Genomic DNA, 14200 nt, shown 5'->3' with positions numbered 1-14200 from the left:
GACAGATGACTGCTGGTGGCTTAGCCTGAGGGCCACCATGCTTCAGGAACAGGGTGATGTTGAGAAGGTGGAACCTTCATGGTGACCTCCAGCTGATGTGGGGAAACGAACTCACTGCTGGTGCTGTTCTACATTGGACATCACAACTTAGTCTCAGGCTGGGAGCCTGAGCTGGTTGTTCCAAAGTTCTCCTCCCAGAATGAAAAGTTCATTCAGTTGGCCTATCCCATTGGATGGACTGGATTTGAAAACCAAATTAAGGGGTTTCTTTGTTAGCAGCCATTTCTTTTTGTTTAGATCGATACAGAGCTGAGCGTGAGTTTGTGCATTTTGATGCTGATATCAGGTGCACCCTGTCTTTTTTATTTCTCCTGTTCTCACCCCTCCTCCCCTTATCAGAAAGAGAACTTTATCTCTATGTAACATCACAACATGTTTTAAGATAGTTAGAAATTAGACCATTGTGTGATAATTTTGTGATTTCCTGCAGTTGAACATTTTATTTGCTCCCAGCCTGAGACTAAGTTGTGATGTGCAATCAAAAGGTGGCAGGCACCATGTTGTGTTGGGTTACAACGCAGGGTTGGTGCAATGAGTTGGAATCTTAGAATCCCCACAATGCAGAAAGAGACCATTCACCTGTCGAGTCTCACTGAACCTCCTGAAGAACCCCCCCTCCACTCCCCCCCCCAAAATCTAGACTCTGCTCTCTATCCTATGCCTGTCACCCTGCATTTACCACGACCAATTCACCTAACTTGCACATCTTTAGAGACTGTGGAAGGAAAGTGTGGGAGGAATGTGGAGTTCCTGGTGGAAACCCACGCAGATATTGAGAGGATGTACAACTGCATGCAGCCATCGTCCAAGGCTGGAATCAAACTCGTGCCCCTGGCACCCCTGAAGCAACAGTGCTAATCACTCTACCACCCCAGTGTACAAGCCCCTAAGTGAGAATCATACCCCTAGACTGTCAAGCCATTGCCAGGTTCATGGGCACGGCCTGTCTGGCACATCTTCGTAGTATCTGATTGTGCAGCCTCTGTGCCCTCCATCTCTAGTCCCACCCCTAACCCTCTTAGTTTCTTCTCTCCCTACTCCCAATCTCTCATTGTTGCAAGCTAGTGTGCAGAGGGTGCTGTCCAAATAAGATAAATCAGGCAAAATTGCTGACCAGACTATGCAAGGAAAGGTGAATGATCCTGATAACTGTTTAGTATGTGTACTGTATATTTCTTTTTCCCCATTTAGGTGAAGTTGTTACCAAGCAACCTTTAATCAAAAGCATGAGGACAGTAAAGAGGGAGACTTTAAAACTGATATCTGGGTGGGTGAGCCGGTCCTCCGATCCACAGCTGGTGAGTATTATTCCCCCAGTATGGGTTATCTAACCAGAACAACCCTACATTCCTCTTACGTTTGAACTTTTTGTTTAAAGCGATGTGTTTTCACACTCTAATTGCCCCATTGAGTGTACTAATCACTTTTCAAAAGTTGTTTGAAGAAGTTGTGATTGTTAGTGTATCTGTTGGCCTTCACTTTGGACCTGTGCCCCCTTCTCCTACTTGGACAGCTATTTTGTATTGTCTTTCTCTTTCTTTTTTTAAAACCATATACAAAGGGAGATTTCTTCTCTTTTTTTTTTCTCTGTTTTTTTTTGCCTTCTCTTCCACAGGATGCAGGGTAGGCTGGGTTATAGAGTCTGCTCATAGCTGACCTCGGCAGCACTCTGACCAGGGAATTGGGGGTCATGGGAGATGGACAGGAAGATGCACTCAAGGCCACGGTGAGATCTTTGTATTGATGGGTCAAATGGCCAGCTCCTGTTCCTGTTTCTTAAATCCTGCTTTATAAAGAGCCTGCAAAGCCTGGCTTGCCAAAACGTGGGTCATGACCCCCAGTGGCTCTAAGGCCACAGTTGCAGACATGGAATCCTGATAGCATTAACAACTTTAAGTCTTTTTTTTAAATTTTTTGATCATGGGCACAGGCTAACTGATCCTTTTTGAAGTCTGATATCCTGCTTCGGTGAAAAAGCGGGTTTTCAAAAAAATACATCCCTGAAGATCAAGTGTGGTGCTTCTCTTTCCCCTACCACCCTTGGCCCTTGGGTTACACCTTGTCCCTGATCCTACAGCTTTCTCACGACTGCCGTTCCCCTGATCCACCAGTTCCTATTATGCTGTCCAGGCATGTTTTCAAGCCATGAATTGGGGTCAGATTTGCGAGCAAGTTTTTGGGAAGTATTGTTGTAAAGAAATGACCCATGGACACTTGCGCGGGGCCGTGAAAAAGACTGGCTACTCGTTGGAAATGAAGAAGTTAGGATTAGCTAGGAACTTGCTTGTGAGGTGGATATGGAGAACACGTCTCTAAAGGAAGTGCAGGAATTTGGGAAGAAAGATTAGGACAGCGTGCAGGCCATACGAGAGCCGTAGGTGGAAAGCATTGCACAACAAAAGAGTGGTCAGATGGGATAGAGGTCTGCTAGGGTAGGACAAGGCAGTGTAGAGATTTGATGACTCTCTTATGTTGTGGGGGAATCGGTAAAAATCACTGAGCTAGGGAATGTTTAGCAAGCAAAGTCTGTTGCGGTAGAGTTTTGGATTTTCTCTACAGTTTGATGTGGATGGCAGAAGAGACTTAAAGTACTGGAATTTGGAAATGACAAAGGCAAGTATGTGATTTTTCAGTAATAGCAGGACTGTGCTGAGAATGATGTAGAAGTAAGTGGTCTTTGTGATGCAAGACCTAAAATTTAAGCTCTGGGTTGACCACTGCTCTAGGGTTGCAAATTGCATGCCTGAAGTGGAGACATTGAGCGGAGGAGGATTTGGAAAGGACTGTTTGTCAAAGGATTAGACTAAATGGTTATTAGAATGGTGGCTTCATTTTTATATTGTTACTTTGATTTCTCAAATTCTGATGTGCTTATCAAGTGAGGAGACGTGGGCAGTGTACTCCAATCAGCATTTAGCATTTAATGAAAAAAATCAGACTTGACTCTCGTCCTCTGACACCAAGAATGTGCTCCTGATTTTTCGAGACTCATTTGCCACTGTGTCTGAGGCTTAGTTCTATTGTCATTTTACAACAAGTAAATAAAGATGTTATGGCCAGATACCAAGCTACACTCACTCTCTCTCGACTTTGTCAGGTTGCAGAAAACTTTGTTCCCCCGTTACTTGACGCAGTGCTGATCGACTACCAGAGAAATGTCCCTGCAGCCCGGGAGCCTGAGGTTTTGAGTACAATGGCCACCATTGTGAATAAATTGGAGAGCCACATTACTGCGGAGGTCCCCCAGATCTTTGATGCCTTGTTTGAGTGTACTCTGGACATGATCAACAAGGTAACTTTCATTCTGAGTGTAGGAAATTCTTAACTGTGTGTTGTGTAACTCTGATGGTGGAAGCCATTGCATTCCCAGAGCTGAAGGAAAGTAAACATGTCCTTGGCATTGTCTTAGTGCAGACTAATGCTAATGCTTTGAAAGAGCATGTTTAGTCATTGGTTTCTATGCTGGTTGTATTGCTTTCTAGATCTTAATATGGTAAATTAGCAGTTCCGATGTGGGCATTGATTTAAACCACGGCCAGCTTAGATCAACCAGCAATTTGGGCACATTTCTCCAACAAAATATAATGTTATATTTGCTGTAATTTTTAAGGAAAAAAGTGTTATAATTTGCATGAAAATATGGAAGTTTCTTTGGTTAATCTCCATCCACTCTATCCCAGCCAGAATTTTAGTTTGAGATGCCAGTCAATGATCCCCTTACGTTGGATGTCCATATTTGATGGACATTGGGCAGGGAAGGGTCGGCTCAACTGGATGTCCAGTATCACAGCCCAGTTGTCTAGTCTGACCGGTGCCAAATAAATAGGATGTGTGGTGTCCTTGCATTTGAAACTTGGGCCGAATCTGACCATTTTTATGGCTCAGTGTAAGTTGCTTCAAGTATTTTAGAAGGATTTGCACTGTGAGACTGAGCGAGATTTTGCTCTGTATTTTACCAAAGGGGCCTAATTTGATGACCCACCTTGACCTTACTGCACCCTCATTTGGGATTCTAACCCTATCTTAGTACATTCAGTTCCCAGAATAGCTCTCCACTCAGCGGATTCTGGTTGACAGACCAATATCCCTTGCGTCCATGCCATCCATGATTGGTCACTGTGCACCTGAGCAAATGTGGCAAATCTGCATTCCTCCTCCACCTGGTAATGTAATAACACAGCAGTCACCAAAGCCTCGTGGCTCACAGCCAGCATGGCTGACCCCCTCTCGCACATACAACCCCATTCTCTCACCCTAGTCACTGTTCAACGGGCAGGCCACAAAGTTCACCCCACTGTAACTATATCCCTTCTGAACCCCCTCTCTAAGTCACTGCTGTTTGTCCCTAATGCCTACTGTAGACACAGACCTTTGTCATTGTCCATTGGAAAATATCACCTACAAACAAGTGATCAGAAAGTCGGAAGCACAAGCTTCTACTTCTAGCCATGAAAATGGAACGCACACAAGATCTATAGATGCTTTAGTCCACTGTTATAATGCAAGCCAAATGTTAGCATGATGACAGAAGATACTTCTTTTTAACGGTCCATGATGGGTTTGCTGCCCAAGCTTGACATGGGTATCAGTGATCAACTTCTGTCTTAATTTTTAGTGCCTAGCGCAGCTGAACTCTAATGGACCATGAGAGCTTCCTCCTCCTCAGTGACCCTTTCGTTGTCATCATTGTAGTCCACTTCAAGTTAAAGAATGTTCCCCTTTCCTCAGTTTCTCAGCATCCAGCGCATCACCTTTTTGCCTCCTCCACTGCCACCTCTGTCCAACTGTATCTGCGATTACTGTTTTCTGCGCCACCATAGACCTGGTGGAAACATGGGTAGCACTGTACCTGTACTTTACATCAGTCAGGAGTAGCACAGTCGTGTCATTATCTGTGGTCACAAAGGCTAATCTTTAGTTCCACAGCACTGAGCCTTAAAAGATCCTAGACCCTCAAACACACTAGATGCATGAGGGTGCTCCAGGATGTAGGAGTCTCAGCAACACTCGGTAGTGGGCATGTATCCCCAGGTACTGGTAACTGTGAACGTAGACCACCATTAATGGAATGGGACCCCTTCCTGATTGAATTCTGTAGTGTTGTGTTACGGCTTGTGCTGCTGATGGAGCCCAGCAAATATCCCAGAATTCTGCCAGGGCTTCAGCACTGACATTGTCGTCTGGAAACCAGGTGAATCATTGTGATTTTGCATTGAGACATCAGTCCCTGTCTTAATTGTATCTGTGGCTGCATGACTGAGAGGTCATTCATGGGTCATCTGTTGCTGCCTAGAAGGAGCTAATTGCACAGGAGATCAAAGCAGCTGAAGTCTTCACTCCCCCACAGAAGAGGACAGTGGGGCCCCTCTCCAGCATCCGGCACAATTTCATCTGTGTCTCAGGTCATATGAAGTCTGCATCAACTCCACACCTCACTCATCCTCAAGAACTGGAGTTGGTGCTGACCCACTGCAGACCCCACCTCTATCCTGAAGGCTCTCTGCCTGGGCTGGGTGCCCCTTCCCCCATCTCCATCACTTGCTGCCCCTGGGGCGTCATCTCTCCTCTTTCCAAATGAGTAACTCATTTCACCACTCCATGAATGAATAAATAACCGAACAAGATGCTCCTGGCAGAGAAGTGGACTTCTCATCTGATTCTGTCACAAATCTCACCATAGTTTCTATCACTCAAACCCCTATAAAACTCTGTCCCCAACTTCTATCCCAGTTCAAAGCAAAGGGGTGGGAGGAGGCAAACATGGTTAAATTATTGATGGATTATTGACGATGCAGAAAATGTTTTGTGATATACAGGACATTCTCAAATTCATGTGGATTGGAAATTTTGAATTCCCTCTAAATCCTGTAGTCTGGTTTTGGAGAGAAATAGGATCACAACAATCCAGAAAGATGCCATTTGGCCCATTGTGTCTGCACCAAACCTCCAAAGAGCATCCCACCCAGACCCATTCCAACATTTACCATAGCTAATCGCCTAGCATGCACATCCCTGGCCACTCTGGGGCAATTTATCACGGCCAGTCCACCTAAACTCACAGTGAATGTGCAGATTCCACATAGTCAATCACCTAAGGCTGGAATTGAACCCAAGTCCCTAGTGCTAAGCACTGTGCCACAGCACACCCTTTTCTGCCTCATTATTGGTTTATTGGTTAAATTCTATATTCTGTTACTACAAACATGAAGTCAGGTCCTGTGTTTGTTTATTAGCCCTGTGGCAGCTATTGAGTTGCAGTTCTCATTTTATATTTTCATAGTACTTTTATGTTCCCACTGCTGCATTGTCAACTTATCTACCTAGCCACAACTTCTGTCTGCTCATTTGTTAAAGTAACTGTTTTTGCTCTTAATTTTTCTATATCAAAATGACTGGTGTAAATAAAATGTACAGTTAGTGCGTGTTGCAATGATAGTTTTGGATTGTGAGCACATGACTCTTTGATTGCAGACAGAAAGAATGTCCAACTCTCGCCCAGGCTGATGCAGTTCCATATAAGAAACTAGTTTGTATAATTTGGGTGTTTTGGAAGCTCCAGATCCAATACACGCAACAGTGACACTTTAAACTTTAAAAAAATTCCAAAGGTCCAGTGAGTGTAGAAAATCATGTGTAGTGTTGCACCTACATCCATGCATTTGGGTTCAAGACTAGTTGAGCAGACGACGTAGTCAAGAACTGTCTTCTGGCTTATTTCTTTTAGTAGCACTTTTTACTACATGTACAGACCATATACTACTTGGTAGTAGTGATGTTTCCAGATCTAATCTTAGTGTTACATTATTTAAAGATGATTTTAGATTTAAACTCTACTGTGTAGTCCATCTATTCCATGTGCTTCACTACATGTTTTTCTCTCATTCACAATAGTAGACTTGGGTTTCCACCTCGTGCTCTCTCTGACTGTGTCACAGTGTGCTATTTATAACCCCGTGAGGAGCAGATCCATGACACCATTGACCCTAGGGTCCTAAAGATTTTGCACATTAGGAGATATGCACCTCTACACTTGAGGTGTAAGGATTAGTAATCCTGGTTTTTGCTGTGTTGTTGAGAATTGTTCTACATAAGATGTGATCTGCTGTTGAGTAATTGTAACTTAAAATGCTTCCTGGCCATCTGAAGAAATTTTGGTTTGTTCTCCTTGGGTACTTACCACCTTGATTACCAAACTTGCTGTGCAACCATTGCTTGCCCCATGCCTCCCTCGTGATGCCCAATATGGAGTTTTAGGAAGTAGGGAACTGAAAGAGCTTGTGAGGGTTTAATCCTAAAGCTGGAAAAAAAATATTAGGCACTCTCATACTTTGATCAGTTTCTGTGCCTGATTATCTCTCCTTTTCACTCTTGAATTTGCTGACACTTGTCTGTATTCATTGCCGCCTCATCAGTCAGTCACAAACATTCATTCCTGAACGGTTTTCCATCCACCGAGCAGGGAATGAATCGGAATCTCAACAATGCCTTTGTTTATTGTATGCTGTTTTAGAATCTGAAACATTGTGTTTTCTCTGAGAGCAAAACCTCATATACCATAGGGGAGCTTGACTGCGTGAGAGTGCGAGATCAGACTGGCAGATCCCCTGTCTACCAGCTACCACTATTAGTCCCAATTTGTTTTTGCAATAAGTGGTTCAAATTGTATTTTAATTCCAGTGAATTTGAACTTGAATGAACAGGAATGATTTGTTAATTTAGTTTTCAGGTCTGATTTAAATCTTCAATAAAATTATTTGCCACCTGCAAACTGTATAAAGATCTAAGTGACACACAATTTCAAGAATTTAATTTTCTTTGTCTTCCTCTCCAGGATTTTGAAGAGTATCCAGAGCACAGGACTAACTTCTTTCTGCTTCTTCAAGCAGTCAATAGTCATTGTTTCCCTGCGTTCCTGAACATACCTCCAGCCCAGTTCAAATTGGTCCTCGACTCCATTATCTGGGCTTTCAAACACACCATGAGGAATGTGGCTGATACAGGTATGTTTTGTTGTGCAGCGAGGCTGTTACTTCCGTCTCCTCTTCCTTTCTGTATGACAATGGATAAAGGCCCCCAGCAGGTCAATGCTGATGTCTACGCTCTACATATGCCTATTCCCACATTACTCTTGCCCTATCTGTAAGTCCCACTGCTCCCTTTTCTTTTTTGCTCGTGTTTCTCTAGCTTCCCCTTTGTCATCTATGCCATTTGCCTCATGCTTACATCTTTTGTCTTCTAAATGCTCCCTGGTGATGAAGTTTCTGCCAAATTACTAGTTTGATATATTAGCAGTTTTTTTGGCTTGCATTTATGACTCACTAGTTTTGGTCTACCCACGGGCTTGAACTGCGGCAGTGATCTGAACTGGATTCTGTGATTGTGTTTTTGCAGGGTTGTCTATACTTTATACTCTACTGCAGAATGTTGCACAGGAAGAGACAGCTGCCCAGAGCTTTTACCAAACCTATTTTTGTGACATTCTTCAACACATCTTCTCGGTGGTGACTGATACTTCGCACACTGCTGGTAAATCAGATTTTTCACTTGGATCTTTCTTTTGCCCCTCCTCCCCCTCTAAAATGGCTGTGCTGACTGGTGATGTGGGCTCGTGGGGTGTTCAAGAAGACAGGGAAGCTATGACTGTTAGCTGCTAAAACAATCAGAGGTCGGTCTTCTGCTCTAGATAGTCTTCAAAATCCTGGAGAGGCAGACCGAGAGAATTAATGCAGTTTTTTTTTTAAAAATCCCTCCACCTGTTACTGGCCCAGTGAACTAATCTGAGCTCAATGTAACGGTGGGAGAGTTTTTTAAAAAAAAAATTTGTTCTTGAGGTGTGAACGTCGCTGGCAAGACCAGAATTACTTGCCCTAATTGAAGGAGTCTCTTGCGAGAGGGCCATCTCAGAGGGCAGTTAACAGTCTGCTGTATGAACTGTGGGTATGAAATCTCCTGTGGTCTTGACCAGTTGTGGACAATCGTTTTCCTTTCCCGAAATGGCATAAGCGAACCAAATGGTTTCTGTTTTTAATAATTTCATTGCCACCATGGCAGAGACCAGTCTTGTGTTTCCAGATTTATTCGTTTGTTTAAATTCCAGCTGCCACAGTGGGGATTTGAACTCCTAACCCCCAGTGCGTTAGACTGATCTCTGGATGACTTGTCTAGCGGCAACCACTATGCCACCATCTTCCCCCATAATATGGAGTTATGTACAGTTTGAGTGGGAGTGAGAATTTGAGGCTATTTGTTTCCCATTGGCTAATTTTTGTACTTAGGAACTCGGGTGAGAATGGAATTGGGTGTAACTGCAAACCCTTCCATTTGAGGCTCGATTGATTCAGGGGAGGGACTTCGCGAAGACTGAAGAGAAGTACTTGGGTTTGAATAGTGTCTCACAATCTTAGCGTGTCACAAAGTGCATTGCCACCAGTAAAGTGTTTTTGCACGGTTGCCACTGTGGAAATGTACTCCCTTACTGTGCTGGGATATCTTCGAGATTTTCATAGAATTTTGTGGTAGAAAAGTAGGCCATTTGACTCATTGTGGCTGCACTGGCTCCCGAAAGAGCTACCCAGCTGGTCCCGTTTTCCAGCCCTGTCCTTGCAACCCTCTAAATTCATCATCACTTGCAAATATATGTTAAGCTCTCTTTTGAAACCACCTCCTCACTCGCAGGGCAGCACATTTTCCAGATCTTATTGATTTTGATCAAATGTGGGAAATTTGGGCTCCAAAGTTCTACCGTATAGAGCTGCCATGTGGCTGAAATTGCTGATATCAATGTTTTTAAGAACTGTAGCCCAGGAGAGGGGAGATATACGAGGAATATATTTAATTATTGTTTGTATAATTTGGATCTGACTGTGATGATATGAATGTGTTCTAACATCTTTTTAAAAGCATTTAATCCCTCCTTTCCAGGATTGACTATGCACGCCACCATCTTGGCGTACATGTTCAGCTTAGTGGAGGACGGCAAGATAACGTTGTCTTTGAGCCCAGCGACCCCCAATATGAACAATCAGATCTTCGTCCAGGAGTTTGTGGCCAACCTGTTGAAAACCGCTTTCCCCCACCTCCAAGAGTGAGTGCTGCTCAGAGAGAATGTGATAGTTCAGCCAAGGATGTTCTTGTCCGTAGCCTTTGTTCTGTGCTGAGTTAACTGATCGTGTGGCACAAGTCCAGTGGATTATGCAAGTGGAATATATAGACTGTTCCTGCTCCAGGTTGCTAATCAGTGATCCGCTGCTTGACGTGCTGTGATTATGAAAATGATCATTTCCTCCATACTTCTCTACATATCTGCGAGCTGGTGCCAAGGAGCGATCCATTAATATGCTGTTGAGACTATTAATAGTTAGGATAAAATCAATTTTTTTTGTGTGCTCTGAGAAAGGGTCACCGGCCCCGAAGCAATAACTGTGATTTTTGTCCACAGATGCTGCCAGCCCTGCTGAGTTTCTCTAGAAATTTCTTCTGTTTTTGATTTCCAGCATCTGCAGTTCCTTAAGTTTTTTTTTAAAATTTTTTTGTGTTGCTTCTCTTTATTTTTACCTTTTTATTTCTCCCTTTCATCTCTTTTTTTTGTGCATGCTCTTTTTCTTTTTGCCTTCAAGCTAGCCCCACTACTTTGATGAAACGAGAGGGTAAACTGAATCAAAGATGATCCATGCAATGCTGATTTAATGCTCTGTCTGCCTTTTGTGCTGTGTGCTATAATCAGCTTAAAATCTCTTTGTGAAGCAAGGAGATCGCATTCCATTCTCGCTAGATTCAATTTTGCGACTGTACTAAAACATGCAGAACAAACATGAATCAATTAATTGATGGTAACATTGTTAAAGTTGATGACTGGACTGAATTCAAGATGTGAGCTTTTGTTTTGGAGTTACACATTTACTTAGTCACCTTGAGCTTGTGGGGCCATGCTGAGGGATAACAAAACCAGAGTTTGCTATTTATTTATACGAATTGCCACCTGTGTCTGTAGGGAAAGACTGAGAGCCCAAATAATTGGTCTTTCGACCTTGGGGTAGCATCATGTTTACTTTTTAAAGACATTTTGGTTGAGATATTGTGTTGTACATGGGGGTAATGGAAAATGTTCTATGATGTGGAGTCCTTGCCGTGTGCACTCAATAGGTGCAGCTACGGTATGCAGCCACAGAGGCGGTTAGCTGCTCTTTAACTGTTACTATCGGATGAACTTGTTGTCTAATATATTTTTGACATCTTATTGCAAGGAATTTTTCTCTCCATTTTTGAATTACTCCCACAGTGTAAACTAGAGCAAATTGACATGGTGTGATACTTGGTTGAGTCAAAGGGTCAGTGTTGGAGACACCTACCAATGGAAGAGTTTGCAGTTGTTTTTGGTTCCTTTTTTAAAAATGTCTTTCTCTTGCTTGTGTCTTCTGTTGCAACCTTATTATTTTGTCTCAATCCTTTGTCTCTTTTCCTCTCTTTTGCGCCTATTGTAGCTGTTTTCTCACCTCATTTTTGTTTCCTTTGTCAGAGAAAATGCAGTTGAAATTGGTGGGTTTTGTGCTGAGATTTGCAGAGTTTTAAAATCTATTTTGATTCATTTTTGGACCTCACTGTTTTCCTATCCCTTGTAGCCCTCGAGACAGCGGTAAGGTGCTGCTGTGTGTGCTGTTATGAATGAATTTCGGATTGGTAACAGTGAAGAACCGGCGATATAGTTCCAAGGCAGGATTCTGTGTAGCTTGGACAGAAATATTTCCATACCTCATCAGGTGCTATGTATGTCCAGCCCCTTCTTACCTTGACATCAGTCTTCACTGCCTGTGTTTCTCCTCCATGGACCAATTTGTAGCTTGGACAGAAATGTTCATTTTTGCTTGTGTGTTAGGCTTTCACTGTTCAGAATTGCAAGATAAAAGGAGGTGTAAAAATTCTGTTTTCTCTCTTTTTATGTCTCAGTGCACAGATCAAAGTTTTTGTGACTGGTTTGTTCAGCCTAAACCAAGACATTCCATCTTTCAAAGAGCATCTGAGAGATTTCCTTGTACAGATAAAGGTAAGAACTGAATGCAGCAACTCCTGCTGTGAATGGGGAATCTGTAACAAAAACACCTTCTTCCCTTGAGCAATTGTGCCTTGTAGCTAAGCAACTGTAAGGATTTATAAACATATGCCTTGTAATGGTGCTTTCAGCAACCTACAGGTTCGAGACTAATTGCTTTGCTCTTGTCCTCTCAAAAAAAAGAGCAAGCTTTGGAGCTGAAATTTCTCCCCTTTTCTCAGAATTGTTTGTTTGTAACCAGAATGCAACTGATTGTTGTTTGAACTACTCAGGGTGTCACAGTTTGATGCACTGTGTAAATATATGATGGTCAGATATTTAATGCACACTTGAAACATAGAAAATAGGAGCATGTGTAGGCCATTCAGTATGATTGTGGCTGATCATATCTCTGCCATATTCCCAGTTGCTCCCCATACCCCTTGATGCTTTTTAATATCTTAAAAAGTTATCTATCATCTTTTTAAGGAAGAGAGAGCTAGTCATAGCACTGTACAGCACAGAAGCAGACCCTCTGACCAACTCATTCATGCTGACTGGATATCCTAAATAAATCTAGGTCCCATTTGCCAGCATTTGGCCCATATCCATTTAAACCCTTCCTGTTCCAAATACCCATCCAGATACCTTAGTTAAATGTTGTAATTGTATCAGCCTCCACCACTTCCTCTGGCAGCTCATTCCATACACGCACCACCCTCTGCGTGAGAAGGTTGACCCTTAGGACCTTCTTTAAATCTTTCCCCTATCACCTTAAACCTATGCCCTCTAGTTTTGGAACCCCCACCCTGGGGAAAAGACGTTGTCTATTTCCCCTATCCATGCCCCTCATGATTTTATAAATCTCTGAGGTCACCCCTCAGCCTCCAATACTCCAGAGAAAGTAGCCCTATCCTGTTCAGCCTCTGTCTGTAGCTCAAACCCTCCAACCCCTGGCAATCTGCTTAAATCTTATCTGAGCCCTTTCATTTACAACATCTTTTGTATGGGTGAGACCAAAATTGCATACGGTATTTCAAGATTGGCCGAACCAATGTGCTGTACAGCCACAACAAGACCTCCCAACTCCTACTCAGTGCACTGACCAATAAAGGCAAGCGTACTAAACACCACCTTAACTATCCTATCTACCTGTGACTGCCCCTCAAGGAACTATGAAAATCTGTACTCCAAGGTCTCTCTTTGTTCAACACTCCCAAGGACCTTACCATTAAGTGTATAAGTCCTGCCCTGATTTGCCTTCCCAAAGTGCAGCACCTCACCTTTATCTAAATTCAACTCCATCTGCCATTCCTCAGCACATTGGTCTATCTCATCAACATACTGTTGCACACTGAGGTAATCTTTGCTGTCCACTACACCTCCAATTTTGGTATCATCTGCAAACTTAACCAAACCTCCCGTATTCCAATCCAAATCATTTGCATAAATGATGAAAAGCAATGGACCCAGTACTACTGCCTGTGGCACAATGCTGGTCACAGGCCTCCAGTCTAAAAAGCAACCCACCTCCACACCCTCTGTCTTCTACCATCAAGCCATTTCTGTATCCAAATGGTTAGTTCTCCCTGTATTCCATGTGATCTAACCTTGCTAACCAGCCTACTATGTGGAACCATATTGAGCACCTTATTGAAGCCTATGTAAAACTCTGCCCTCATCAATCATCTTTGTTAATTCTTCGAAAAAACCCAATTAAAGTCATGAGACACAATTTTCCTGGCTTTTCCTTACCACGTTTCTTAACTTGTAATACCACAATAGCTGACCTCCAGACTTCTGGCACCTCGCCTGTGGTTATCAATGATACAAATACCTCAGCAAGTAACCCAGCAATCACTTCCCCCAGCTTCCTGCAGAAAGTTCTAGAGTACCTGATCAGCTCCTGGTTTTTTATTCATCTTCACATGTTTTAAGCTATCCAGCAGCACCACCTCTATAATATGGACATTTTTTCAAGATGTTGCTATTCATTTCCCCATGTTCAATAGCTTCCCTATTCTTCTCCAAGTAAACCTTATGCACAATACTCGTCTGTATCTCCCTCATCTGCTGTTCAACACAAGTGGCCTTGCTTATCTTTAAGGGGCCATC

At 43.0% G+C, this 14200-nt stretch overlaps 1 protein-coding gene across 4 annotated transcripts in view; it reads left to right on the top strand.

Moving 5' to 3' along the window:
• LOC125455953 (exportin-1-like) overlaps nt 1-14200 on the top strand; it is a 77068-nt gene that overhangs the window by 59866 nt on the left and 3002 nt on the right. For all 4 annotated transcript variants that reach the window (XM_059649022.1, XM_048538549.2, XM_048538550.2 and 1 more), the window contains 6 exons: nt 1252-1358; nt 3158-3352; nt 7892-8060; nt 8452-8586; nt 9982-10144; nt 12004-12100. In XM_059649022.1, the coding sequence (XP_059505005.1) occupies nt 1252-1358; nt 3158-3352; nt 7892-8060; nt 8452-8586; nt 9982-10144; nt 12004-12100 (866 nt within the window). The remainder of the gene's footprint in view (nt 1-1251; nt 1359-3157; nt 3353-7891; nt 8061-8451; nt 8587-9981; nt 10145-12003; nt 12101-14200) is intronic.

The sequence above is a fragment of the Stegostoma tigrinum genome, chromosome 10 (assembly GCF_030684315.1).
Source record: "Stegostoma tigrinum isolate sSteTig4 chromosome 10, sSteTig4.hap1, whole genome shotgun sequence".
NCBI classification, from domain to species: domain Eukaryota; kingdom Metazoa; phylum Chordata; class Chondrichthyes; order Orectolobiformes; family Stegostomatidae; genus Stegostoma; species Stegostoma tigrinum.
This window is presented reverse-complemented; position numbering and strand designations above follow the sequence as displayed.